At 51.4% G+C, this 25565-nt stretch overlaps 1 protein-coding gene across 4 annotated transcripts in view; it reads left to right on the top strand.

The window, feature by feature from the left end:
- The first annotated feature begins 869 nt into the window (after positions 1-869).
- PFKP (phosphofructokinase, platelet) overlaps positions 870-25565 on the top strand; it is a 258884-nt gene continuing 234188 nt past the window's right edge. For all 4 annotated transcript variants that reach the window (XM_033931533.1, XM_033931534.1, XM_033931531.1 and 1 more), the window contains exon 1: positions 870-1158. In XM_033931533.1, coding sequence (XP_033787424.1) covers positions 1071-1158 — 88 coding nt within the window. In that variant the 5' untranslated portion in view covers positions 870-1070. The remainder of the gene's footprint in view (positions 1159-25565) is intronic.

Here is a 25565-nt window from a genome sequence, read left to right as displayed (position 1 = left end):
TTGTCGATTCCTTTCAGTATTTTGAAAATCTCGATCATATCCCCTCGCAGTCTCCTTTTCTCAAGGGAGAACAATCCCAGTCTCCTAAGTCGTTCCTTGTATTCCAAATTCTCCATACCTTTTATTAGCTTCGTTGCTCGTCTCTGCACCTTCTCCAGCAGTTTTATATCCTTCTTTAGGTTGGGAGACCAATGTTGGACACAGTATTCCAAGTGTGGTCTGACCATCGCTCTATAAAGCGGCATTATAACTTTCTCCGATCTACTCGCGATTCCTTTCTTTATCATGCCTAACATTCTATTTTGCTTGCTTTGCCGCTGCCGCACAATGTGCCAACGGTTTCAGGGTCCTATCTATCAGTACACCCAGGTCCTTTTCTTGTTCGCTCTTACCCAGAGTTGCACCTGACATTCTATACTGGTGTTCCTTGTTCTTTCTGCCTAAATGCATTACTTTGCACTTTGCCATTTCTCCGCCCAGAATCAACTTTTTGCCTTATACAGATGCTGGCCAAGATACTGCTTTCTTCCCCTTCCCAAACAAAAAGGTGCCTTAATGCTCCTGGACGCTGAGTAACCCCCTATCACAGGGTGACCGAAAAGGAAAAAAAAAAAAAATCTATAAAGGAACTGGACTGTTCGACATAAGCCTCCCAATACCTTCTCCCTTCCTCCGAGGAGCCAGGATTCCCGAACCGCTCATTCCACCCTTTAGTCATCACTAACGGACTACTCAAACTGTCCTTTCCCCTCCCCCTCCCGTCTTCCACGCCTCATCTCCTGGCCCGCCCACCCGCCCCCTGTGCTGCGCAGGATTGGTGCTCCACGAAGAATCTCTCTTAAGATTGGTCCTGAAGACTGCCAGTCACAGTCAGACAGTCTCGCTTGAGAAGGGGGGAAGAGCGAGCTCGCCCCGACTGAGAGTGGGACGCCGAAGCGAAGGAGCTGAGTCGGTTGCGGCCTCGTCGCTCGAACCTTCTCCCTGCTCATGCCCCTGAGCGTCCCGGCGCTGGGAATACTGAACCGAGGGCGTGGTATTGCTTTCGGCTGAGGCTGCGGTTGGGACCCATCATGGCTCAGCCGGACAAGAAGTTTTTCGAGAATCTCTCGGGCACCGACAAAGCGATCGCGGTGCTGACCAGCGGAGGGGATGCGCAGGGTAAGTGGCAGGATGCTCTGTGTGGACCGGGATGTTTCCGTTCCTTCCCCTCCCCCAACCTTACCCAGCACTAGCAGACGATGCTGCGTACCCCACAAGGACATTGAGCTCGGAGCCAGACTTCCCCTCCCTGCGCTCAGCCGAGCGACGTCGCCCTCACCTGCGCCCGGATCGGATGAGCCGTTTGGGGGGATTCTTCCACCTTTCCCAAAACGTGCGCATTGCGGAATCGGGTCTCGGCTTTGAAGAGTAGAAACCAAAAAAAAAACTAAAAGCCGGGAGACCGTTCAGAAATGAAGGGAGCGCTGCTGCACTGCGGGGTTTCTCGCGGTACGGCGGTGTGTGCTGTGCACAGTAGAGCTGCATCCGGCTTTCGTTTTTCTCCCGAGAGACGACTTTCTCCTTTCTTTTTAATGACCCTAATTTAGATATTTGACATCGGGGTGACAGGGCAGCATCCGATCCCTCGATTGCGGTTAACAACTGGAGCTGCAGCCTCCGGAAAAGACCTAGAGAGATTTTCCAGGAAATTAGGTGATTGCATACGTTATCAGTAGGCGGAGGCAGTCACTTTCGTACCTGTAGAAGACACACAGTCGAATCAATCTTGGCCCTTAGCTTGGATTGGCTAATGATCGCGTTTTGTTACACACAGACACACACACACACTACCCTTGGTTTGCTCTGTGCACGACAGATTCATTGCACTGTAGCTATGAATGTCTAAAAAAAATATAATGGCTTCTTTTGCTTTTGCTGTATGACTAAGAGCTGCTAGAATATGTTAACTAGGGGAGGGTTTGGAGCAGAGGTGATTCTGGGAGGGACCTTGAGTGCGATTTAGGGAGTGTCGGGCATAAGTGAGATTACATTGCGGTTGGCATTGAGGGAGATTTCTGTTATACTGTTATTTAGAATTGGACTTTACATTTTGAAGGAAAGGATGCATGTGGTCTGATTCCCCTACTACTTGGTAACTAATGTAATCTCTTAAGACACTTGAGGACTGTCAATTAGTTTGCTTCTACAGTTTTGAAGAGGTAATCTTGTGCTCAGGAATTTAATTTTCTTGCAGTATAAGGTTCTTAAACCTGACTTGGGGATCCCCCAGCCTGTCAGGTTTTCAAGATATCCCTAATGAATATGCAATGAAAGAAATGTGCCTGCCTACTACCTACTTTATAGGCAAATTTTACTCATGCATATTCATTAGGGATATCTTGAAAACCTCCCCAGGAGAGGTTTAAGAATCACTGTTGGAGAAAGTATTCCATTGGTGAAGGGGAGGAGGAAACACAAGCAAAATGCTCTGAAAATTTTAGTTCATTTGCATAGTTTTTGGTTTTTTTTTTTTTTTTTGGGGGGGGGGGATCTCCCTTTGAAACTGCAGAAAATTAAATCCTTCTTCAAAAGATGTGCTATTCCAGAATTGTACAAACTGGCAAACATATCATGGGGAGTGATTTGTCTCTCTTATAGGGGATGATTTTAATAATAAGTACATATTATTTGACGTGTGGAAACTTACAAGATTCCTAAATATATAGGCATCCTTAAGGAGAAGAAAGAGATTTTGGATTTAGCTTGCACCTTTTTCAGTTCTAGTTCAAAGGATCTGATTATATAAATGCCAACTAGGTTAGGCATCCTACATTTGCCACCTTAGTTCTGCAGCAACTTAAATTGTTTTTAATTGGTTTAAATGGTGTGGTAATTGACCACAAATCAAACTGGAAATGGGATAGGACAATGCATTTTCCAAAAGAAAAGACAATCCATACGATCATACAAAACACAAATGTATTCACAGTCCATCCACAAAGGTGTAGACCTGACACAGCATTGTGTTTTGGTTTAAAATACGACTGCCTCAGGGGTCAAATACACGCTGAGCGAGTATAAATACATAAAGAGAACCAGCACTGCTCATAAAAAGGGTGACTTTGTGGACCCCCTAAAAAATAAAAAAGACAAATCATTACTACGCAGTTACCACATGGGAAAACTAATGTGGAACTCTTTAGCGTGTGTTGTATTAGGCACACATTAGCACCTAACACAGCTTTGTAAAAGGGCCCTTAAGTTTGTACTTAAGGTTAAATGATTCGCCCAAGATTACAAGTTGCTGAAGTGGCATTTGAACAGGCATGATTCTCAGCCTGCTGCTCCAACCATTAGACTGGATTTCAAATTCCAAGGAGGTGTAGTCTATTTCCTTTTCCTTGTCACTCGCTATATGGCATTTGAATATTGCCTCTGCTACTTGTGAAAAATGATATACACCCTCTGTGTGATAAAACTTCAAAAAGGATAGTCATTATATTTGAAGTAGTAAAAATAGCAGATTGGTGGCACAATCTAGAGCGGTGTTCTTCACTGCAAGGCCTGGGGATCTGTGGTAGCTCCCATTGACCCTAAATGTGACTATCTAACTTCACTCCTTCCCTTTTGTCTAGAGGCTTTCTTTTGGCACTGTCCCGGAGATAGTTTGAAGAGAGTGGAGACAGGATGATGTACCTGAATATACACCACTTTGATAACTTTTGAGTTGGCAGGTGGTATATAAGAAATTTAAAAAATGGCGGCTGACTGGAAGGAGAGGCTAGTTGGAGTTGAGCTTGATTGATGGGATAGCCTTGAGGGAGAATATGTATTGGGAGGAGAGTGTTGGGGGAAATGTAGGTAAAGAGAGGCAAGATGGGCTGAGGATAGGGTTGGCATTAAGGAGTATTAAGCAGGGCAGTTTCCATGGTCCACCATGTTGCAGAGAGCTCCAAACCTCCCTCAGGCTGATATAGAAATATCTTGAAAGTGGGATTTTGGGACCCCCCCTTTCCAGTTTCTGCCATGTTCAACACTGGCACTAGCTGAGAGAGTGTGGAGTATTAAACTTCTTTCTATTTACACATATTGCTCTGAGTGTGCCGAAGCAGCTGGACTGGCTACATCATTGGAAATGGATCCCCTCGCCCTTCATTATTACCCTGGGCTTTGGACACAATCCACTTTAACCAGTGCTGGTCTTGGTTCTTAAGTCTTTTGAAAAGCTGGCTTTTTGAGGATGCTTTTAACTGAGTTGCCTGAATTTTACATAATTAGGACATTCTATAGCAGACTAAAGTGTTTTTTAATTGAAAATTAAGCAGGTGACTCTTTCCCACCCCATTGTTTTTTACCTTTGCCCTTTTTTTTCTTTATGAATTGTATTTAAACCTATTTTCCTTTTGTCTCTTGTTTTGTCAAAAGTTGTATTAATTGTCCGGTTTTCATTCAGTGTGTTTTCTTTTTACCCTGATTTTATTATTACTTGTAAATCGCATTGGATTGTGATGTTGCAATCTAATCAAACTTTGAAATAAACTTGAAACTTGAGTCTTTTTGCTAATGTGACTTCCACTTTAAAAACAGTGAAGATCACTGGTCTACTGAGCTATTAATTTGGGGGGCAGGCAAACATTTTAGCCTGAAGGCCAGATTGGGAGCTGACTAGGATGGGGGTCTGAGGAACAAGGGTTCCCCTTCTATCACCCAGTACTCTCCAAGCCAGCCATTAGCATCTCCCTTCCTACTTGTCTGCTGAACACAAACTTCTGGTGCCATCTGTTCAATATAGCATATGGGTAGCTTGTCTTTACTACCTTGACAACAAAGTCACCAAAATCCCTAAAAACCCACCTTTGATTGACCGCTTTCCTCCTTCTCTCCTTCCCACTTCCGCTTCTTCAGCCATGTTAGGCGGAAGGTGTTGTAAATCGGCATGTCAATGCGGATCCTAATGTAATTGTTGTGAACCGCCTAGAACTCGATGGGTATGGCGGTATATAAGAATAAAATTATTATTATTATTATTATTATCAGAGGTGGACATGGTAGGCCTTCAGTTGTGTTGCCATAGCAGTCAAGAATCAGTTCAGATAATATGTAATTTGGGACATGAGAACCATGCTATAAACTGTGACCCAGTGGCCCAGATTTGGCCCAACCTTCTGTAAAGTTTAAGCTTTAATACATCTGTTAGCCAATGTGTAAGATGCCTCCTGGCTGTTTTTTGTTCTACTGTATTATGTTCCTTTCTCCTCTCAGTAAAGCTGTCTCTAACCTCTCCCATCATCTGTCCAGAGTAGTTTGCCCAATTTTTACACCAAGGGTGTATGTAACTAAATGAAACCTAAATCTTGTTGTCAATGTGTAGCAGTTGTTTTCAGGCTGTGTAGTTTCTTCACCAAGCCCATGAGCCCACCAGCCCATGGCTGGCTCTAATCTTCTTTCTAGCCTGTGAATGTGAAGTGACAATTCTTTTTAATCTCTATGAAGTGGATGAGTAACATCTGATATGCACATTTGATCTTTTGTTCCTTGGGTTGTAGTTGGCCAGTATTTGACTCCATTCTCTTCATCTCCCTCTTCTCATACTGCGGATGAGGCCCTGGCCTCTGTGGTGGCTGTATTTGAAAAAGAGGGTAGAAAAAAATATGGCCATCAAAAAATATCTGCCTTAGCTTTCCTACTTTCACTAGAAGTGACTGGCTCCAGTTTGTTTGAAATTTTTCTTTGGAGTGACAAAAAGCTCCAGCCTTTTAGGGGGGATTTTTTTTTCTGCCCCCTATCCCTAAGGTCCTTGTTAACTCTAGTCTTTGGCTCCTCTTTCATGCTTACCCCATGTCTATTGGGGCAACGGCTGCATTCCTCAAGCTGGTAGTAAGTGTTCCCTCCAGAAATGAAGGTTGTAGTGGGCCCAGAGGTGCCCTCCTCAAGGTCATGCCAATTGGCTTATAATAAAGGCTATGGTCGTACAAGATCATTATTTTTAGTAATGGGGGTGACTTTTGACAGTGGTGGTGCAGCCCCTAAGCATTGCATATTCAGCTATTAAGAAATTCACCCCTCTTTGTTTCTGTTTTTTTCTGTTTTATAATTCTTTATTCATTTTCGTATGTTACAACAAGTGTATCAAATAAACTCATATAAAACTTAAAGATACACACTTGATTAACTCACAAATTAGCATCAAATTTAACATTTCATTAGAAAATTAGTATTCTATAATGTTAAAATATTATGTAAGAAATCTAAATTTATATCACTCTTTGTTTCTAAATAACTGGCCATAGGCTCTTACATCCTCTGCCAAGGACTATGTACCGTGTTTCCCCGAAAATAAGACCTAGTGTATTTTTTGGGCCCAAAATTAATATAAGACACTGTCTTATTTTCGGGGTAGGTCTTATTTTTTTCATGTACAATGATCATCTCTTCCTTCCTCTCCTCTACCCCAATTCTTCCTCTTTCCTTTCTCTCCCCCACATGTGCAGCATCTTTCCTCCCCTCACCCATCTCCTTGTGCCTTCCCTCTGCAGCATCTTTCTATCTCTCCCTCCCATCCCCCTGTACAGTAGAACCCTTTCACTGTGTGATTTATCTATCCCTCCCTCATACAGCAGAACCCTTGCCCAGCTTCTATTCCTCCCTTCCGTGCAGCTGCAGCAGAACCCTTGAGCAGCCCCGCCGTGCAGCCGACCCGCCACTGGCCATCCCATCCTTCCATCTCTCCCATCCGAACCCCGCCGACCGCAAGACCTGCATACTTCCCTTCATAGAGCAGCATAGGCAGCACTCTAAACAGGCTGCTTCGTGGCCTTCTTCCATGTGCCGCGTTGCTGATAGCATCATCAGTGATTTGGCAGAGGGAATGCCCTGGCGGGAGAAGGCCGCAAAGCAGCCTGTTTAGAGTGCTGCCAACACTGCTCTGTGGAGGTAGTAGGTCTCGCAGTCGGAGAGTTGGCGGGGTTCAGACAGGATGGAGAGGTGGGGGGGGGGGAGGGAAGTACTGCTGCTGGCGAATCCAGGGATTAGGACTTATTTTCGGGGTAGGGCTTATATTAATACCTACCCCGGAAATTATGCTAGGGCTTATTTTCGGGAAACACAGTAATAGCTGGTTGCAATTTCTTTATACCACTCCTCACTGATGTGGAGAAATAGCCAACAACTCTTTTTTTTTTCAGACTTCTCCTTGTGCTGGTTTGGTGTAATAGTTGGCTGTAGTCTCTTTTTACACCTTCCTTCCTTACACTGGTTCTTAGTGATAGCTGCCACTAGTCTCATTCTAGAGACCTTCATATTGGTTCTATCAGTAAGAGCTGGTGGAAGTCTTTCTTTAGACTTCTTATACTGGTTCTCTGCCAGTCCCTCTTTGGACCTCCCTCACATTGGTTCTTTCAGAGCTAGCAGCAGTCTCAGACCTACCTCAAGCTAGTTATCTCAGAAAAACCATTACCAGTCTCTTCATCATCCTTTCATTTAGATCTATTTCATGCTTACTAAGATCTCTTACTAAGAGCCAGAGGCAGGCTCTCCTTAGATTTCCCTCGCACTAGTTTTTTTCAGTGAGAGCCACCAGCAGTATGTATCTCTTAAGACCCAACTCACACGCAGTCTTTCTTCGGACTACCTTCTGGGGTTATCAGAGCAATGGGAGCAAACCCGGACGTCTCGATGTGGTTAACGTAAGGTCTTCTCACTATTTCTTTCAGGAAGAGCGCCCGATTTCAAACCTGGGGATAGGCACGTGGGAACTGAGGTTTGAAGCCGAGCGCTCTTCCTGAAAGAACTAGCTCTCAATAAGAGCCGGCCGCAGGCATTGCGTACGTGCAGTGCTGCATCCCGCCGTTACGTCACGGCCGTGAGAGGAGGAAGCGGCGGCCTCTGCAGGGAGTCTGGGGCCCGCCTTCGGAACTCCTTCACTCATTTCTTCCTCCGCGTGTCATCTACTTTAATCAAAGCGAGAGAGCACGTAGAGGGATTGGGGAGCGGGCAGTTGTGGCTAGTGATGTAAAAGTGACTTTTAACCGGTCCTGCTTCTACAGTATTTGGTTTTCTGTAGATGGTGATTTGGTGTTTAGTTTGTACTTTGCAAAAGCTTGTGATCAAAAGTAGAGCTTGGAGAGCCGCAGTAGTTCCCAATAACGTGCCTGAAATTGGAGTGACGTAAAGCCGCCTGCTCTGCTAGGGTTGCAGTTTGAGCTATTGGAAACTGCTAGTGAAATCTGCACGATGGTGTTCAAGTAATTCCTAAAGCTCCGATTAAGCCCTGCCTTCGTACGCACATACGCTAAGTGCATGATGTGATAAGTTCGCCAACGTCACGTTTTCTTAATGCATCGGGAGGTGGGGGAGGAGGCTGAGGCCGAGCCCTTGCAGACGATCCTTTCAAGGTCGTCAGTGCTGCAAAAGATGCTGCTCGCAGTGAAGAGGCAGAATGTAGAGCTGATGCTATATCCGGAGTCACTGCGGCCATTTGAAGTCATCAGGGATGGAAACACCTAGGCTGCTTAAGTGTCGTCTGTGTTTTGTCATTTCTGGTGTCAAACAGAGAACACCATAGTGCTCTCCAGTCTGCTTATTTCCCTGAACTAATCTGTACTTTCTCGAATTCTTACCTTGCCTCTAGCCTTTGGATTTCTAATAGATTTTGGACTAAATCGGGTACTCACAAACACCATGGTGTGGGCTCCTGATCATATCCAAGAATTAGCTGCCTTAACTCCTTATTTTCTAGAATTTTATTTCGTTACACTTTGGATCATAATTGTCAAATATGTGGCAGCCAGAGTAATAGTTGGATGTTGGAGACAGAAATGTACTTGCACCTTGGCCAAAACAGTGTATTAGCTGCTGCTGGCAGCTCTTGTGAAATTCAAGGTGCTGGTTATGATATCGAAGGGGATAGTTATTAAGTTTGTATTAAGGCAATAATGGATGTTGTTTGCCACTTAAAACACATTTAATTGCAATAACTTGTTTTATATTACTGTTCAACACAGATTAATTTAGGTTACTGTGGAAGACATAAAGAGATGCAAAGTGTGCTAATGTATGCAGAGCACCTCATTAGGGCCAGATTCAGTATATAGCATCCACCTCCAAAAATTGATGCTGACTAGAAACAGTGCTTAGTGCATGTCCTTTTATAGAATCGTGCTTAGATCCTGTGTGCATCACATATTATCCCAGGACAAGCAGGCAGCATATTCTCACATGTGGGTGACGTCATCCACGGAGCCCCAGCGCGGACAGCTTTTCAAGCAAACTTGATTGAAGTTTCAAGTTTGCACACTGCACCACGCATGTGTGTGCCTTCCTGATCCACTAGAGGGCGCATACCCTCCTCATGGTCCTCAGTTCTTAGTTTTCCGCTGAGCCAGAAAGACCTTGTCTCTCTTCTCTGCGTTCTTCTAAGTGCCTTTCTGGCACCGCGGCTTCTTTATTTTGTTAGGGAGTCGCTGTGCGTTTGTTAATTGATCGTGTATTTCTTTGTTTCAAAAAAAAAAAAAAAAAAAAAAGAGGACTTTTTATTGTGTTTTTCCTCCGGCAGGCCCTTCTTGGGCCTCAGCCATGCGGCTAGGCCTCATTTGCCTGCAGCTGTATTTTCTTCTTCCCTGGCCTCTCTCTGGGCTCACCTCGTGTGAGCAGAATGGCCGGGACCCTCTTTCCTTCGTTGGAATCGGACTGTGCAGCTTCGATCCCCGGTAAGTTTTTCTTTCTTTCTTTCTTCTAGGTGCGTTACCTCGGTAACGCCACCGGCTGAGTCTCAGGCATTCCAGGCATCGAGTGCGATCGTGCCCGCCTCTACGAGACCTTCAACGCGTGCCTCCTTTCATGGGAATACTCATATCGAGGTTGCCCTTATGGAGTGCACTGCTGCACCTTTATTACCAGTTTCATGGGTATGGTGCCGACTTCTGAAACTCGAAGTGCCTCGACGTCGACTGGAGCTTCGTGCCTCGACGTCGACTGGAGCTTCGTCCCTCGACGTCGACTGGAGCTTCGTCCCTCGACGTCGACTGAGGCTTCGTGCCTCGACGGAGGCTTGGTGCCTCGACGGAGGCTTGGTGCCTCGACGGAGGCTTGGTGCCTCGACGGAGGTTTGGTGCCTCGACGGAGGCTTCGTGCCTCGACGGGGGCTGTGTGCCTCGACGTCGACGGGGGTTTCGTGCCTCGACGGAGGCTTCGTGCCTCGACGGAGGCTTCGTGCCTCGACGGAGGCTTCGTGCCTCGACGGAGGCTTCGTGCCTCGACGGAGGCTTCGTGCCTCGACGGAGGCTTCGTGCCTCGACGTCGACTGAGGCTTGGTGCCTCGACGTCGACTGAGGCTTGGTGCCTTGACGGAGGCTTGGTGCCTCGACGGAGGTTTGGTGCCTCGACGGAGGCTTCGTGCCTCGACGGAGGCTGTGTGCCTCGACGTCGACTGAGGCTTGGTGCCTCGACGGAGGCTTGGTGCCTCGACGGAGGCTTGGTGCCTCGACGGAGGCTGCGTGCCTCGACGGAGGCTGCGTGCCTCGACGGAGGCTGCGTGCCTCGACGGAGGCTTGGTGCCCCGACGGAGGCTTGGTGCCCCGACGGAGGCTTGGTGCCCCGACGGAGGCTTGGTGCCCCGACGGAGGCTTGGTGCCCCGACGGAGGCTTGGTGCCCCGACGGAGGCTTCGTGCCTCGACGACGGAGGCTTCGTGCCTCGACGTCGACGGAGGCTTCGTGCCTCGACGTCGACGGAGGTTTCGTGCCTCGACGTCGACGGAGGCTTCGTGCCTCAACGGAGGCTTCGTACCTCGACGTCGACGGAGGCTTCGTGCCTCAACGGAGGCTTCGTACCTCGACGTCGACGAAGGTTTCGTGCCTCGACGGAGGCTTCGTGCCTCGACGGAGGCTTCGTGCCTCGACCTCGACGGAGGCTTCGTACGTCGACGGAGGTTTCGTGCCTCGACGTCGACGGAGGTTTCGTGCCTCGACGTCGACGGAGGTTTCGTGCCTCGACGTCGACGGAGGTTTCGTGCCTCGACGTCGACGGAGGTTTCGTGCCTCGACGTCGACGGAGGTTTCGTGCCTCGACGTCGACGGAGGCTTCGTGCCTCGACGTCGACTGAGGCTTCGTGCCTCAACGGAGGCTTCGTACCTCGACGTCGACGGAGGTTTCGTGCCTCGACGTCGACTGAGGCTTCGTGCCTCAACGGAGGCTTCGTACCTTGACGTCGACGAAGGTTTCGTGCCTCGACGTCGACTGGGGGCTTGGTGCCTCGACGTCGACTGGGGCCTGGTACCTCGACTGCGGCTTGGTGCCTCACCACCGCCTGAGGCCTTGTGCCTCGACGTAGTATGCGGCTGGGTGCCTCGACGTCGTCTAAGGCTTTGTGCTTTGATTTTCTGACTCACTGTCGACTGGGGCTTGGGGTCTCGATGTCGACTGAGGCTGTGTGTCTTTGTACCTTCAACGTCGGCTGTGGCCGTGTGCTCCGCGTCATTTGACGCTGGTGCTTTGACGTCGCCTGAGGCTTGTGCCTCGACGTCGACTGAGGCTGAGGGCCTCATCGTCGGCTGGAGCTCGGTGCCTCGTCGTTGCCGAGGCTTCGTGCCGTCGACGGAAGCTTTGTGCCTTGACGTCACTTGGGCCGTTTTACCTCGGCAGCGGCTGAGGTATTGGGCCTCGGCGTCGACTGCGGGTTTGCGCCTCGGCGTCTCCAGCTCCGGTTTGAGAGGCTTCCCCGCTTTCTCTTCGGTTCATTCCGGGCAGCCGTGACGGAATCTTGTAGTGCGGAGTTTGGTTTCCTGGAGGAGACTCTCTCCCTGCTCCGGCTCTATTGCTCCCGCCATGCGTCATCTCGCTTGGCGCAGAGTGTGGCTGAGGATCCGAACCTCCAGGGTCGTCTCGCCGCTTTTACTTGCGTGAGTTCTGCGCTTCTTCAGGCCTCTCTTGCGGTGGCCGCTAACCGCCTCTCAGACCGCGACCGGTCCTTCGCCCCTCGGGACGCCTCCAGCTAAATCCCGTCTGCCTTGGTGGGTTGGTCTCCTTTTCCGGAGGGGCCCTCTGGATACCTTTCTTGTGTTATCTCGGCCTCCTTCGCAGCAGCCGCAATAGCTGCAGCAGCGCCGGGTTAGGGTTCAGCCGCCGGCTTCGGCGACTCCTGGCCGTCCTTTTGACTATTCTCGCATAGCCTCTGGGTTGCTCCCCTTCTGGGGATTCCTCCCCTCCCTTCGGGAGGGGTGTCTCTGTGTCTACGCACCGGGAGTATTGCCTCTCTTCTGTCGGTTGGGCATTCCCATCCTCCCTTCTGCGTCTAGTCCTGGCCCTTCGTGACCTGCACTAGTTTCTAGTACGGGAGTGGGTCAGACTCTGCCCACCCCGGTCTCGGGAGTCCGTCGGGGCGGACCTGGACCCAGTTTGTCTGCGCTCCTTCTTGTCTCGGCCTCAGGGGGAGGCCCTTGTTTGTTTATGCCGGAAGGTGGCCCCTCTGTCCTCGGTCCGCCTCCGGTCTTTTCTGTCTCTGCCTCGGCAGGCTGCCTGTCGGCGCTTGAGTCAGCTGGTGTCTCAGCGGTCTTCGGCCTCGGCTGAGCTGTTGCTGATCCTTTTTGGATCAGGGGTCTCCACGGTGATGTCCCGCTGTTCGTCTGGTTTCATCTTCGTGTTCCCCGCTGGACCCGAGCATCTCAGTGATGGCAGGATCGGGATCCCGCTTCCCAGCACATTGTGGTGCCTCCCTCCTGGACACGCTCGTTTCGTTGGTGGGCCACCACTTCGTATCCCCGCATCAGAAGGTTCTGCCGATGGACTCCTCGGCATGGGCTTAGGGGTGCACCTCGACGGCCTTCGGACTCAGGGTCCTTGGTCGGGTGCAGACTGTCGCAGCCGCATCAATCTGATGGAGCTCCGGGCCATTTACAATGCCGTGGTGGATTTTCGTTATGGGTTGCAAGATTGCGGGGTCCTGGTGCGTCCCGACATCTCGGTGGCGTTATTTCTGTGACCAAGCCAGGGTGTACAGGTTCCCTGTTACTTTGCAGGGAAGCCCTTCGTCATTGGCAGGGGACGTTACACCACTGCTTCTTTCTTCGGGCGGTGTTTTCCAGGGCGTGCAGCATTGTCTGTTGGACACGTTGAGTCGCCCTTTTCGACCGCATGAATGGTTGCTCCATTCTCGGACTCTGCGGCATGTGGTTGTTCGGTGGGGAACCCAACAGGTAGTTCTGTTCGCTTCGCCCCTCACTCACTGGTTGCCTCGATATTGCTCGAGGATGTTCTCCTGGGTTCGCATCGAGGAGGATGCTTGCCTTCTCGATGGAATGGGCAGGTTCCTCTATGCGTTCCCTCCCTTTACTCTGATTCTCGGGTCTTTGATACACCTCCTGTCGGTCTGCGCCACCAGGATCTTGATGGCTCCTCTGTGGCCCTGGCGGCCATGGTTCTCCCTGCTCCTCCAGCGTGTCAGGGAGACTCAGCTTCTACCTATGTTCCCGTCTCCGCTGTCTCAGTGTTGCGGTTTCTGTTGCATTCCAATCTGCAGTCTCTACACTTATCAGCTTGGTTCCTCGCAACGTGCCTCCCTCCTTCTGTTTCTCTCAGTCGGTGGGGGTGTTCTCGAGGCCTCTCGAAAGATCTCCACTCGGCAATGCTTTTCCCAGATATGGTCCTGATTTGCTGAGTGGTGTGCTGAGCACCGCATGGATTCGCTCTCTGCCTCCTTGCCTTCAGTGCTGGATTTTCTGTTGCACTTGTCTCGGTCTGGTCTCAAATCTACATCTATTCGAGTCCACCTCTGTGCTTTTGCTGCCTTTCTTCGGCCGCTAAATGGGACGCTGCTCTCCGTCCACCAGATGGTTTCCCGTTTTATGAGGGATTTCTTCATTGTACATCCCTCCGGTGGTTTGGGATCTTTGTGTGTTCCTGGCTCAATTGGTGATACCTCCATTTGATTCCATTGATGAAGCTCTTTTGAATTACTTCACCTGGCAGGTGGGTTTCCTGGTTGCTCTCACGTCTGCTCGCAGAGTCAGTGAGCTGCAAGCTCTGGTTGCGGACCCGTCTTTTCCTGTATTTCATCATGACACGGTGGTCCTGCGTACTCAACCCCGGTTCTTGTCCAGGGTGGTTTCGGACTTTCCTTTCGATCTTTCCATTGTTCTTCCGGTCTTTTTTCCGAAGCCCCACTCGCCTCCTAGCGAGGTGGCGCTTCGCACAATTGACTGTCAGAGGGCGTTGGTTTTTTGTCTTCAACGCACTCAGTCTCCTTGGACGGTTCCTCAATTCTTTTTGTCCTTCGACCCTAATTGGTTGGGACGCCCAGTTTCCAAGCGCACCTTGTCCAACTGGTTGGCTGCTTGTTTTTCCTTTTGCTACGCTCAGGCTGGTCTCGCGCTGCAATGTCGAGTCACGGGACATAAAGTCCGAGCGATGGCGGCTTCTGTAGCTTTCCTCAGGTCGACGCCTCTCGAGGAGATTTGCAAGGCTGCCACTTGGTCTTCGGTTCATACTTTCACCTCCCACTACTGCCTGGATACTCTGTCCAGGAGCGACGGCCGGTTTGGCCAGTCGGTTTTGCGTAATCTGTTTTCTTGTATTGCCAACTTCCCTCCGTCCCTTTTTGGTTAGCTTGGAGGTCACCCACATGTGAGAATATGCTGCCTGCTTGTCCTGGGATAAAGCACAGTTACTTACCGTAACAGGTGTTATCCAGGGACAGCAGGCAGATATTCTCACAACCCGCCCGCCTCCCCGAGGTTGGCTTCTTTGCTAGCTATCTGAACTGAGGACCATGAGGAGGGTATGCGCCCTCTAGTGGATCAGGAAGGCACACACATGCGTGGTGCAGTGTGCAAACTTGAAACTTCAATCAAGTTTGCTTGAAAAGCTGTCCGCGCTGGGGCTCCGTGGATGACGTCACCCACATGTGAGAATATCTGCCTGCTGTCCCTGGATAACACCTGTTACGGTAAGTAACTGTGCTATTTAGCACACTCATTTATGCTAGCTAAAACCAGGCCTAAAATGCCTGTACCTAAGTTTTGTGTGGATCAGGCATATTCTGTAGCAATATACATAATTTATAGGAATACCCATGATCTGCCCCTGGCCCTCTTCAAATTTGCATTCTTTATAGAATTGTGATTTCTAAGTTGTGCATGTAACTTTTAATTAGTACCAATTAGCACCAATTATAAGGTTTTAATTGCCAATTATCAGTGTCTATTGAGCCAATTAAGTTGTGTTCGCACGTTGGCTATGCACCAATGTGCGCACACACAATCTTAGGCGCCATATACAGAATTTGGGGATTAGTGCATGAGAAAACATTTACTGTACTGTAAAATGTGTTGGTGCTGTATAGTATTTTTGACCTTTTAATAAATATTTTTTATTTTTACCTTTTTTATAAATATTTTTTTACAGGGGATGTGTCATGGGTGGAGAATGGGCGGTCTTGCATTTTCTGACTAGCACATTCTGGTTAGCACCTGCATTTTCTGACTAGCACATTCTGGTTAGCACCCACTAACCAGATAACAAGAGTTAACACAGAAAAATTTGGGATGGGAATTCATCAAGCAGCGTTAGCGCTTAATGCATTTTTAATGCAAGTTAAGGGAATTAGGGCAGGATTCACTAAACCTACAAACCATGCACGATCAGTTTCCTATTGCATGCTGGCCGACTGATTCAGTAAAGGCCTGCATGCAAATGAAGACGATCGTTAGCACGCCCCCTACCCATGGCCAGAGCGATCCCCGCTCATGCGCACAACCTGACAGTAGTGACAGGAGAAGCAGCCTCCTGTCACTGCTGTCAGGGCTCAGCCCAGCACAAATCTCTCTTGCCTGCTCCCGGACTCTCCTGCTCTCTGCTGCCGTTCCCTGCAGTGCAAGCCCGTGGTTTTAAAGCGGGCCTGCACTGCGGGGAATGGTGGCAGAGAGCAGGATAGTCCAGGAGCAGGCAAGAGAGATCTGCCCGACCCCCCCTCCCTGAGAAAAAAAGCAGGAGGGATGCCAACTCCCTCCTGCCATCATATTAAACCAGAATTTAAAAAAAAATTTTAAAAAGCAGCGTGGCATTCCCCCCCTCCCCCAGCACGCCTCCCCCCCCCCCCCCCCCGACACCAAAGTTGGGAGCAGGAGGGGTGCTCGGTCCTTCCTGCTCCTAGGGCTACGATCCCCCCCGCCCGGTCCTGGTCTGGCCCGGCCCACCCCAGTACCTGTGAAATTGTTGGGAGCAGGAGGGGTGCCCGGTCCCTCCTGCTCCTTGGGCAAGGCTCCCCTAACATCTTCAGGAGCAGAAGAGGTGCCCTGACCCTCCTCCTGCTCCTACGCACCAGCATCTTCGTGAGCAAGAGGAAACTCCTCCTGCTATTCTGCCCTGCCGCCGCCCAATAGTGACCAATCAGGGACTTCCCTAGACCCCTCCCTAAGGAAGTCCCTGATTGGCTGAGGTGCCCCCAGCCCCTACAAAGGGAGGTGCATGAGGTGCCTCAGCCAGTCAGTGCCTTAGGCCTCTCCCCTTGCATTAGATGATGGCGCCAGGGTGGGGCCTATGGCTACTATTGGGTGGCGGCGGGGCAGGAGAATAGGAGCAGGGGGAGTTTCCTCTTGCTTCCGAAGATACCGGTGCGTAGGAGCAGGAGGAGGGTCCCGGCACCCTCCTACTTCCGAAGATGTTGAGGGAGCCTTGCCCAAGGAGCAGGAGGGACCGGGCACCCCTCCTGCTCCCAACAATTTTACAGGTACTGGGGTTGGCTGGGCCAGACTAGGACCGGGTGGGGGGTGGTAGGCCTAGGAGCAGGAGGGACCGAGAACCCCTCCTGCTCCCAACTTTGGTGTCGGGGGTGGGCCGTACCGGGTCTGGGGGGGGGCACAGAAGGGCAGGCAGGCAGGCAGGAGAGATCGCAGCCTGGGGGGGAGGGTCGGGCAGATCTCTCCTGCTCTCTGCTGCCATTCCCCGCAGTGCAGCCCTACTTTAAACCCGGGGGCTTGTACTGCAGGGAAGGCGGCAGAGAGTAGGAGCTCAGGGCAGAAAGCTGGGCTTGAAGATCGGGGCGAGCAGGCAGGAGACATGGGGCAGAGCAGGGCTTCTATGGAGCTGAAGAATCAAAATGTTTTCGACTGGTCTCCAGCAGTCGCTTCTTGGGTTGAGCGGCCAGCCCAGTCAAATCTGAAATTTCGGGTAGTGAATTGGGTCGCTGTCCAATTTGCATGCATTTCACCTCATTTGCATGCACGGATTCCAAGCGGATCACAGGAGAGGTAAGTGAATTTAGCTGGATGGAAATTTGATAGTAAAGTGGTCGCAAACCGATCGGTACACGATAGGTTTTGCTTAGTGAATCTGGCCCTTAGTGTGTGCCAAATTTTAATACCCTTTAGGCTTTTAGTGCATTAAGCCCCAATGCTGCTTGATGAATTCCTCCCATAGGCCCAAATTCACTAAGCAAACCGATTGTGTACTGATCGGTTTGCGACCCCTTAGTGACCCCAGCCCGATTCACTTACCTGTCTCCCGACCATCCTCCGATCCGCGCATGCAAATGAGGGCAACAGCATGCAAAATAGGCAGGGACGCGATTCACTAAACAAAACCGACTGGGCTGGTCGATCAAAAAAAAAGCGACTGCTGAGGACCAGTTGCTGAAACCCTTTGTGACTGCCCTGCCTGCTGCAGCCCTGCTCTCTGCCCTGTCAGCCCCAATCTTCTGCTGCCCCAAATGCCTCCTGCAGCCCCGAACGTGCCTGCCCCGAACACGGCCGCGGAAGCCAGGAGCCACGGGCATACCCATTTGCATCCGTCTCCAGGCAATCCAGGCTACATGATCCCCTGTAACTGTACGGGTTTTCCGGGCTGCAGACCCCGCTCGCCTATATCCTTCTGCTGGGCATGAGGAAGCCACCGATCCTTACCCCGCAGCCTATGCAGCTTCCCTATACTGAACACGCTGCCTGCCTGCCCCAACTCTCCCACCCTTCCCCGTTCTGCAAGCCCGTGGTTTTAGCCCGCGGGCTTAAGCAGGTTAAAACCACGGGCTCCCAAAAGTTCCTCGATCAAGGTTCAGCACTTGTAAAAAAAATAGAAGAAGAAGAAAAAAAAGCCCCAACTCCTACGGCCTGGAGGTCCCGCGCATGCTCAGACCATTTATAGATGGTCTGCGCATGTGTGGGGATCGCTATAGCATGATCCATGCCTGCAGATGGGGGGAGTTCCTCCGATCGCCCTCATCTGCATGTTGGAGTTTCCTGAATTTGTCGGATCGGGCCCGATTGGGCAGGTTAGTGAATCCTGGCCAAAGTGTCTTCTAACTAGGGGGCTAGATTCACTAAAGTGCACAAATCTATCCGATTTGTGTCCTATCCGTTTCTGAGTCATTCTGGCCGATCGATTCAGTAAAGTTTGTCCATGCAAATGATCAAATTGTAAACACGTCCCCATTCACACACACGTCTTGCTGTAACATCGATCGCCGCGCATGCACACTGTATCCTTGTTGGTTTTGAAGCACATAACACATGCGCTAGCTGTTAAGGACTTCCCTGCGTAGAAATGGGGCAGGGTTTAATCACGGACATCATTGGCGGGCTTCAAATGCGCCTACCGCAAAGCATTGTTGTCGTAAAAAAGGCATACTCGTGTTCCAAAAGAAGCAGATAGCGTAGCCGATGAGTGCTGTCCATTTCTCTCAGTAAAAGAATTGTTAACTGATGTGCCTTCTAGCAACTTAACAGCAGCTGAATGCGCTGGGATCATGCGCTGTTATATACAGCCTACAAATCCCAGGAGGCTGTGCAGCTCTTTTTGCCATGAAACACAAAGCAACCAAAGGCAACCCTGTGTCAGATGCATGCGACAAACTAGCTGGAAGGAAGAGGGGAGGGATAGCTGGCCCTTAAAAGTTATTTTTGTTTTATTTTTAAATTTGACATTGATATATGAAATGTGTAATGCGCAAGGAGAGCACGGGGTTAATCCGCGATTTTCTCGTCATGCGCATTACAAATCCAAGATTCACTCCCGCGCTCGCTATGTGCATTCCAAAAAAATAAAAAAAATATTTCTAACGTTTACATATATTTAAAGTTTAGATATAGTTTGAATTTTTTGCAGGGGAGATATATATTTTTAATGGGGTTCTTAACATGCACGCGGCAGTTGCTAGGCAGGAATAGTCGGCGAGGATGTAAAGTGACTGGTCCTCAGCAGTTGAAACTTTTTGGATCGGAAAGGTCATTCGGTTTGGACAAAATGGTTTCATGAATCGATGCCTTAAGAAATTTACATGTCTTTTTACTCATTTGCATGCGCAGATCAGATTGGGTGCGGATGGGGTCTGGAGGAAGGTTAGTGAATCGAGCCATAGTCGGAAAATGAGCACAAACTGATCGGTACACGATCGGTTTGCTTAGTGGATCTGGGCCTAGGAGTTGGTAAGTGCTCCTGCATTAATTTTGGGGCTATCCATTAAACTGCTGTTACCACGTCCTCTGGCAACGAATTCTTTGTTGAGTGAAAAATGTTTCCTCCTATTTGTTTTAAAAGTATTTCCATGTAACTTTATGGAGTGTCCCCCTAGTCTTTGTACTTTTTGAAAGAATAAAAAATAGATTTCACTTTCACCCATTCTACACTTTCAGGCTTTTGTAGACCTAAATCATATCCCCTCTCAGCTATCTCCTTTCCAAGTTGAAGAGCCCCCAACCTCCCCAGCCTCTCCTCACATAAGAAAAGTTCCATTTTCTACCACCACCTTGGCCATTCCTCTCTGAACCTCTCCAATTCTGCTGCATCTCCCCTGAAACATAGCGACTAGAATTGAATTTAACACTTAAAATAAGATTGCACCATAGAGAGATACAGAGGCATCACAACACAATTGATCTTTTCCTCCCAACAATTCCCAGCATCCTTGGTTGCACAGAAGATTTAAGTGCACTGACTCCCAAGGTGAATCTCAGCATCAGATAACTATGACTTGAGACTTCCTCCTAATGTGTATCACCCTGCATTTGAATGCAGATGAATCCAGAGACTGGTGGGATTATGTCCATCAACCAGCAGGTGGAGATAGAGAGCACAAAGTTGTCCTCAGATATTTTGGATGCACAACCTGGCCAACCAGTATGCTCCTATCTCCAGCAGGCAGATAGATGTGTTACTCACAGCTCCTGGCTTTTTCTGGATGCTGGTCCCAGATTGTAGTCGGCTGGGGTGGGGGTCGCTGGGCCAGGAGGGCTTGGGCTCCCTCCTGGCCCGATCGCTGTTGGGCACCGGGGAGTCGCCAGGCCAGGAGGGCTTGGGCTCCCTCCTGGCCCAATTGTTGCTGGGGTGGGGGGAGGGGGTATTCTGTAACCGGTGTTCTTTTTGATAGACACCGGTTACAGAATCCAGCTTTATCCCAGGACAAGCAGGCATGATATTCTCACATGTGGGTGACGTCATCTACGGAGCCCCAGCGCGGACAGCTTTTCAAGCAAACTTGCTAGAAGTTTCAAGTTTGCACACTGCACCACGCACGTGCATGCCTTCTCGCCCACTAGAGGGCGCATCCCACCTCGTGGTCCTCAGTTCAATTTTTTCCGCGGAGCCAGAAAGCCCTGTGGATCTGAGCTCCAGTTGTATTGCCTTTCTAGCTGCCGCGTTTCGTTGTTTCTTTTTATTTTTGATCGATTCGCGGTGCTGCTTTCTTTTTCCTTTCGTAAAAAAAAAAAAATATTTTATTTTTCGTTAGGCTCCGGGGGCTCCCGGCAGCCGTGGCCGCGGGACGTCGGTCGTTCCCGGCCTTCTTTTTCGTTGATGTCCCGTCCTGTTACGGGATTTAAAAAGTGCAGCCGATGTGAGAGGTTACTTTCCATCACTGACCCTCACCGGTGGTGCATTGTCTGTCTTGGGCCGGATCATCCGACAGCTTCGTGTGATCGCTGTGCTACTTTTCAAAACAGAGCCCTTCGTCGCCGTAAGGCCAGAATGGCGGAATTGTTCGCCGTGGACGCGCCGCCTAAGGCCTCGACGTCGGCCTCGGCCCCGGCCTTGACCTCGGCCTCGGCGTCCTCGGGGGCCTCGGCTTCGCCTCGGCCCTCGTCTTCGAAGGCGTCTTCGGGAAAACCGGCTTCGGGTAAGTCCTCTGTTCCATCCCCTTCAGCAAAGAAGCCTTCCTCTACTCCGGCTAAGGCGGGTGGGTCGACCCCGGCCCCGCCTCGGACCTCGACTTCGCACACCCCGATGGAATACTCGAGACCGAGGTCGCCCTCCAGGGAGTGTGCTCCGGACTCGGAACTCCCCACCTTCGTGGGGATTCCGGCCTTCCAGGAACTCCTCCGAGCCCTGATTTCATCAGAGCTGTCGGGGGCCCTGGAAGTGTTGCAGCGGGCTGCAGTTCCGGCGGCCTCGACCTCGGCCGGGGCGCCCTCGGTCTCGGAGGCTCCGGCCTCGGCTCCCTCGACCTCGGGAGCCCCGGCCTCGGTGGCCTCGGTCTCGGGTACTGTGGCCCCCTTAACCTCGGTCCCGGCCCTGCCCTCGACCTCGACCTCGGGGGGGCCGCCTGAGCGGAGTGTGAGGCCCAAGGAAAAGTTGCGCAGAGTGCGCCGGATTTCCTCCTCTTCCTCGGGGTCTTCCCGGGACGCCTCGCCCTCGACGCGACCTCGGACGGGGCGCCGATCGAGGAAGTCTAAGCGGCCGCGGGGCTCGCCTCGGAGGCACGATCGTTCCTCGCCGCTCGGGGGCGAGGCGCTGCAGGTGTCGGAGTTGCGCCTCGACAACCCGGGGCTCCTCCGATCACCTCATGGGAAGTCTTCCCGTGCCGCCTCGCCGAGGAAGTGGGAGAGTGTCCCCCGGACCCCGGGGTCCTCACCCAAGGGTTCTGCGAGGCGGAGAATTTCTCCTTCCCCCTCGAGGGCCTTGGCGAGGGGATCCTGGGACTCGGGGTCAGTGAGGGATCCTCATTATTCCCATGAGGCCTCTCCCCTCTCCTCGGTGGGGAGGTCGAGAACCCCTTCTCCCCCGGCCAGGCCGTCCTCATTTTCATCCTTTGTTCAGGACATGGCCCGAGCCCTGGGGTTAGACCTGATGGTCGGTTCTCAATATTCCAAAGAATTTTTGGAGGAGCAGGACCTTCCCACTCCTCCTAGAGAGGTGCCTAGGCTCCCCCTCAACAGAGTCCTTCTACAGACCTGGTTGAAGAACTTGTCGAACCCTCTTACAGTCACGTCTGTGCCGTCGAAAATGGAAGCGAAGTATAGGACGGTGCCCCCTAAAGGGTTCGAAAAGGCGCAGCTCTCCCACCAGTCTCTTCTGGTGGAGTCTGCCCTTAAGAAATCACAGCCCTCACGGGTTTCTGCGGCGGTTCCACCCGGCAGGGAGGGGCGGACCCTGGACAAGTTTGGCCGTCGCCTCTATTCAAATTCCCTGATGGCCACCAGGGTTCTAAATTATGCCTTCACCTTTTCCTCCTATTTGCGTGGCATGGTGAAGGACCTTCCTCAATATCGAGACTCTTTACCGGACTCCCAAAGAGCAGGATTCGATAAGTTTACGTCCAACCTGTCTCAGTTGCGGTTGTACCTATTTCATGCGGTGTACGACGCATTTGAGCTGGTTTCGAGGGTGTCGGCCTTCGCAGTGGCCATGCGCCGTCTGGCCTGGCTTCGCACCCTCGACATGGACCCAAACCTGCAGGAACGTCTTGCAGACTTGCCTTGTGTGGGGTCCGAGTTATTTGACGAGTCCTTAGATGCGGCGACCAAGCGGTTGTCGGAGCAGGAGCGCTCGTTAGCATCCCTGGTCCGCCCCAAACCTAGGCCCCTGCCGCAGAAACCTTTCCGTCCTCCGCCGCGCCGATATCCTCAGAAGTCGACCCCGGCTTTCTCAAGGCCACCTCCGAGGCGTCCGTCTCAGCGAGGCAGAGGGGGACAAACCCAAGCCCCGGCGCAGGGTCCTTCTAAGCCTGCGCCTTCCTTTTGACGGGCTGAGCGGACGGGGCGGGTTCCCCTCCGCAAAATCACAGGAACCCCTTCCTATCGGGGGGCGTCTTCGGTTCTTCCGGGTGGCATGGACCGAGATAACCTCAGACGCTTGGGTGCTCCGGACCGTCTCCGAGGGCTACTCGCTCAACTTTGTGTCCTCGCCACCGGACCATCCTCCAAGTCTAGCCTCTTGCAACCGATCGCAGCTGCCGACCCTTCTGGCCGAGGCCAGGGCCCTATTGGTGCTTCGGGCGGTCGAACCGGTCCCCCAGGACCAGCGGGGTACGGGGTTTTACTCCCGTTACTTTTTGGTCCCAAAAAAGACCGGGGACCTGCGCCCCATACTGGACCTCAGGAAGCTCAACAAATTCCTGGTCCGGGAGAAGTTTCGAATGCTGTCTCTCCCGGTTTTATATCCTCTCTTGGAGGAAGGGGACTGGATGTGCTCCCTCGACCTGAAGGAAGCATACACCCATGTTCCGGTGCATCCCGCCTTCCGAAGATTTTTACGATTCCAAGTGGGGGATTTGCACCTCCAGTACAGGGTCCTCCCCTTCGGCCTGGCCTCATCTCCACGAGTCTTCACGAAGTGCATGGTGGTGGTTGCGGCAGCCCTGAGGTCTCGTGGGCTTCATGTGTTCCCTTATCTGGACGATTGGCTCATCAAAGCCTCGACCAGGGAGGGGGTTATCTCAGCGACCCGACAGTCTATTACCTTCCTGCAGAGCCTCGGGTTCGAGATAAACTTCCCAAAATCACAGTTGTGCCCGGCTCAGTCTCTTCAATTTATAGGCGCGGTGCTGGACACGGTGCGCCTGCGCTCCTACCTCCCGCCCCAACGGTTGGAAGCCTTGGTGCGGATGGGTCGTCAGGTCTCTCAACTGTCGGTGGTGTCGGCTCAGCGCATGATGATGCTGCTCGGTCATATGGCGTCGACGGTCCACGTCACTCCATTTGCAAGGCTGCATCTGAGGATTCCTCAGTGGACCCTTGCTTCCCAGTGGCGTCAAGAGTACGATCCGGTGTCTCGCCTTATCGCGGTGACTCCGCTTTTGCGGAAATCGCTGAGTTGGTGGACAGACTCTTCAAATCTGTCCAAGGGTTTACTGTTTCTCACCCCTCCTTTTCGCAAGGTTCTGACCACAGACTCCTCGGAGTACGCGTGGGGAGCCCACCTCGACGGTCTTCGCACGCAGGGCCTGTGGTCTGCCGAGGACCGTCGGTGTCACATCAACGTGCTAGAGCTTCGGGCCATCTTTCTAGCACTTCGAGCATTCGTTCACATATTGCAGAATCAGGTTGTCCTCGTCCGCACGGACAATCAAGTAGCAATGTACTATGTGAACAAGCAGGGTGGAACGGGTTCTTGGCCCCTCTGCTCGGAAGCTCTGCGCCTTTGGGAGTGGGCGGTCTCCCGGAACATCTTCCTTCGGGCGGTCTACATCCAAGGAGAACTGAATTGTCTGGCGGACAAACTCAGTCGAATTCTGCAACCGCACGAGTGGACTCTACACTCCGCAGTTCTGCGTGAGGTTTTCGCTCGCTGGGGAACGCCGCAGGTGGATCTGTTTGCCTCGCCGGAGACCCACAAACTGCCCCTGTATTGTTCTCGGATGTACTCGAGGGACCGTCTGGAGGCCGATGCCTTTCTTCTCGATTGGGAAGGGAGGTTCCTGTATGCGTTCCCTCCTTTTCCTCTGATCATGCGAACGTTAGTACATCTCAAATCGTCCACGGCCACGATGATTCTCATTGCACCTCGGTGGCCGCGTCAGCACTGGTTCTCCCTGCTGCTTCAGCTCAGTGCCAGGGAGCCTCTTCTTCTGCCTGTGTTTCCTTCTCTGCTGTCTCAGAGTCAAGGATCCATGTTACATCCCAATCTGCAGTCATTGCACCTGACAGCTTGGTTTCTTGCTCCCTAACTCCGCCTGATCTGTCTCAATCGGTGAGAGAGGTGTTGGAAGCCTCACGCAAGATTTCGACGAGGCTGTGTTATTCGCAGAAATGGACCAGGTTTTCCACCTGGTGTTCGTCTTTTCACCTGGATCCGGTGTCGGTTCCGGTGTCTTCGGTTTTGGACTATTTATTCCATCTGTCGCACTCTGGCCTGAAAACCACTTCGGTGCATGTTCATCTTAGTGCTATTTCTGCCTTCCATCAACATCTGGATGGACGTTCTCTGTCGCTCCATCCTTTGGTGACACGCTTCATGAAAGGGTTACTCAGGGTTTGTCCCCCTCTTAAGCCTCCTTCAGTCGTGTGGAATTTGAATGTGGTTTTGGCTCAACTGATGAAACCCCCTTTTGAGCCACTCAACAAGTCTCTCTTGAAATTTCTGACTTGGAAGGTGGTGTTTCTGATTGCCCTCACCTCCGCTAGGCGGATTGGCGAGTTGCAAGCCTTGGTTGCGGACCCTCCTTTCACTGTCTTTCATCATGACAAGGTGGTTCTCCGTACCCATCCTAAGTTTTTACCTAAAGTTGTTTCTGATTTCCACCTCAATCAGTCCATTGTCCTTCCGGTATTCTTCCCTAAGCCCCACTCCCATCCTGGCGAGACGGCGCTTCACACGCTTGACTGTAAGAGGGCGTTGGCTTATTACCTTCAACGCACCAGGTCTCATCGGAAGGTTCCTCAATTGTTTTTG

Source organism: Geotrypetes seraphini, chromosome 2 (assembly GCF_902459505.1).
Source record: "Geotrypetes seraphini chromosome 2, aGeoSer1.1, whole genome shotgun sequence".
NCBI classification, from domain to species: domain Eukaryota; kingdom Metazoa; phylum Chordata; class Amphibia; order Gymnophiona; family Dermophiidae; genus Geotrypetes; species Geotrypetes seraphini.
The sequence above is the reverse complement of the archived record's forward strand: the minus strand, read 5'-3'. Positions and strand labels throughout refer to the sequence as shown.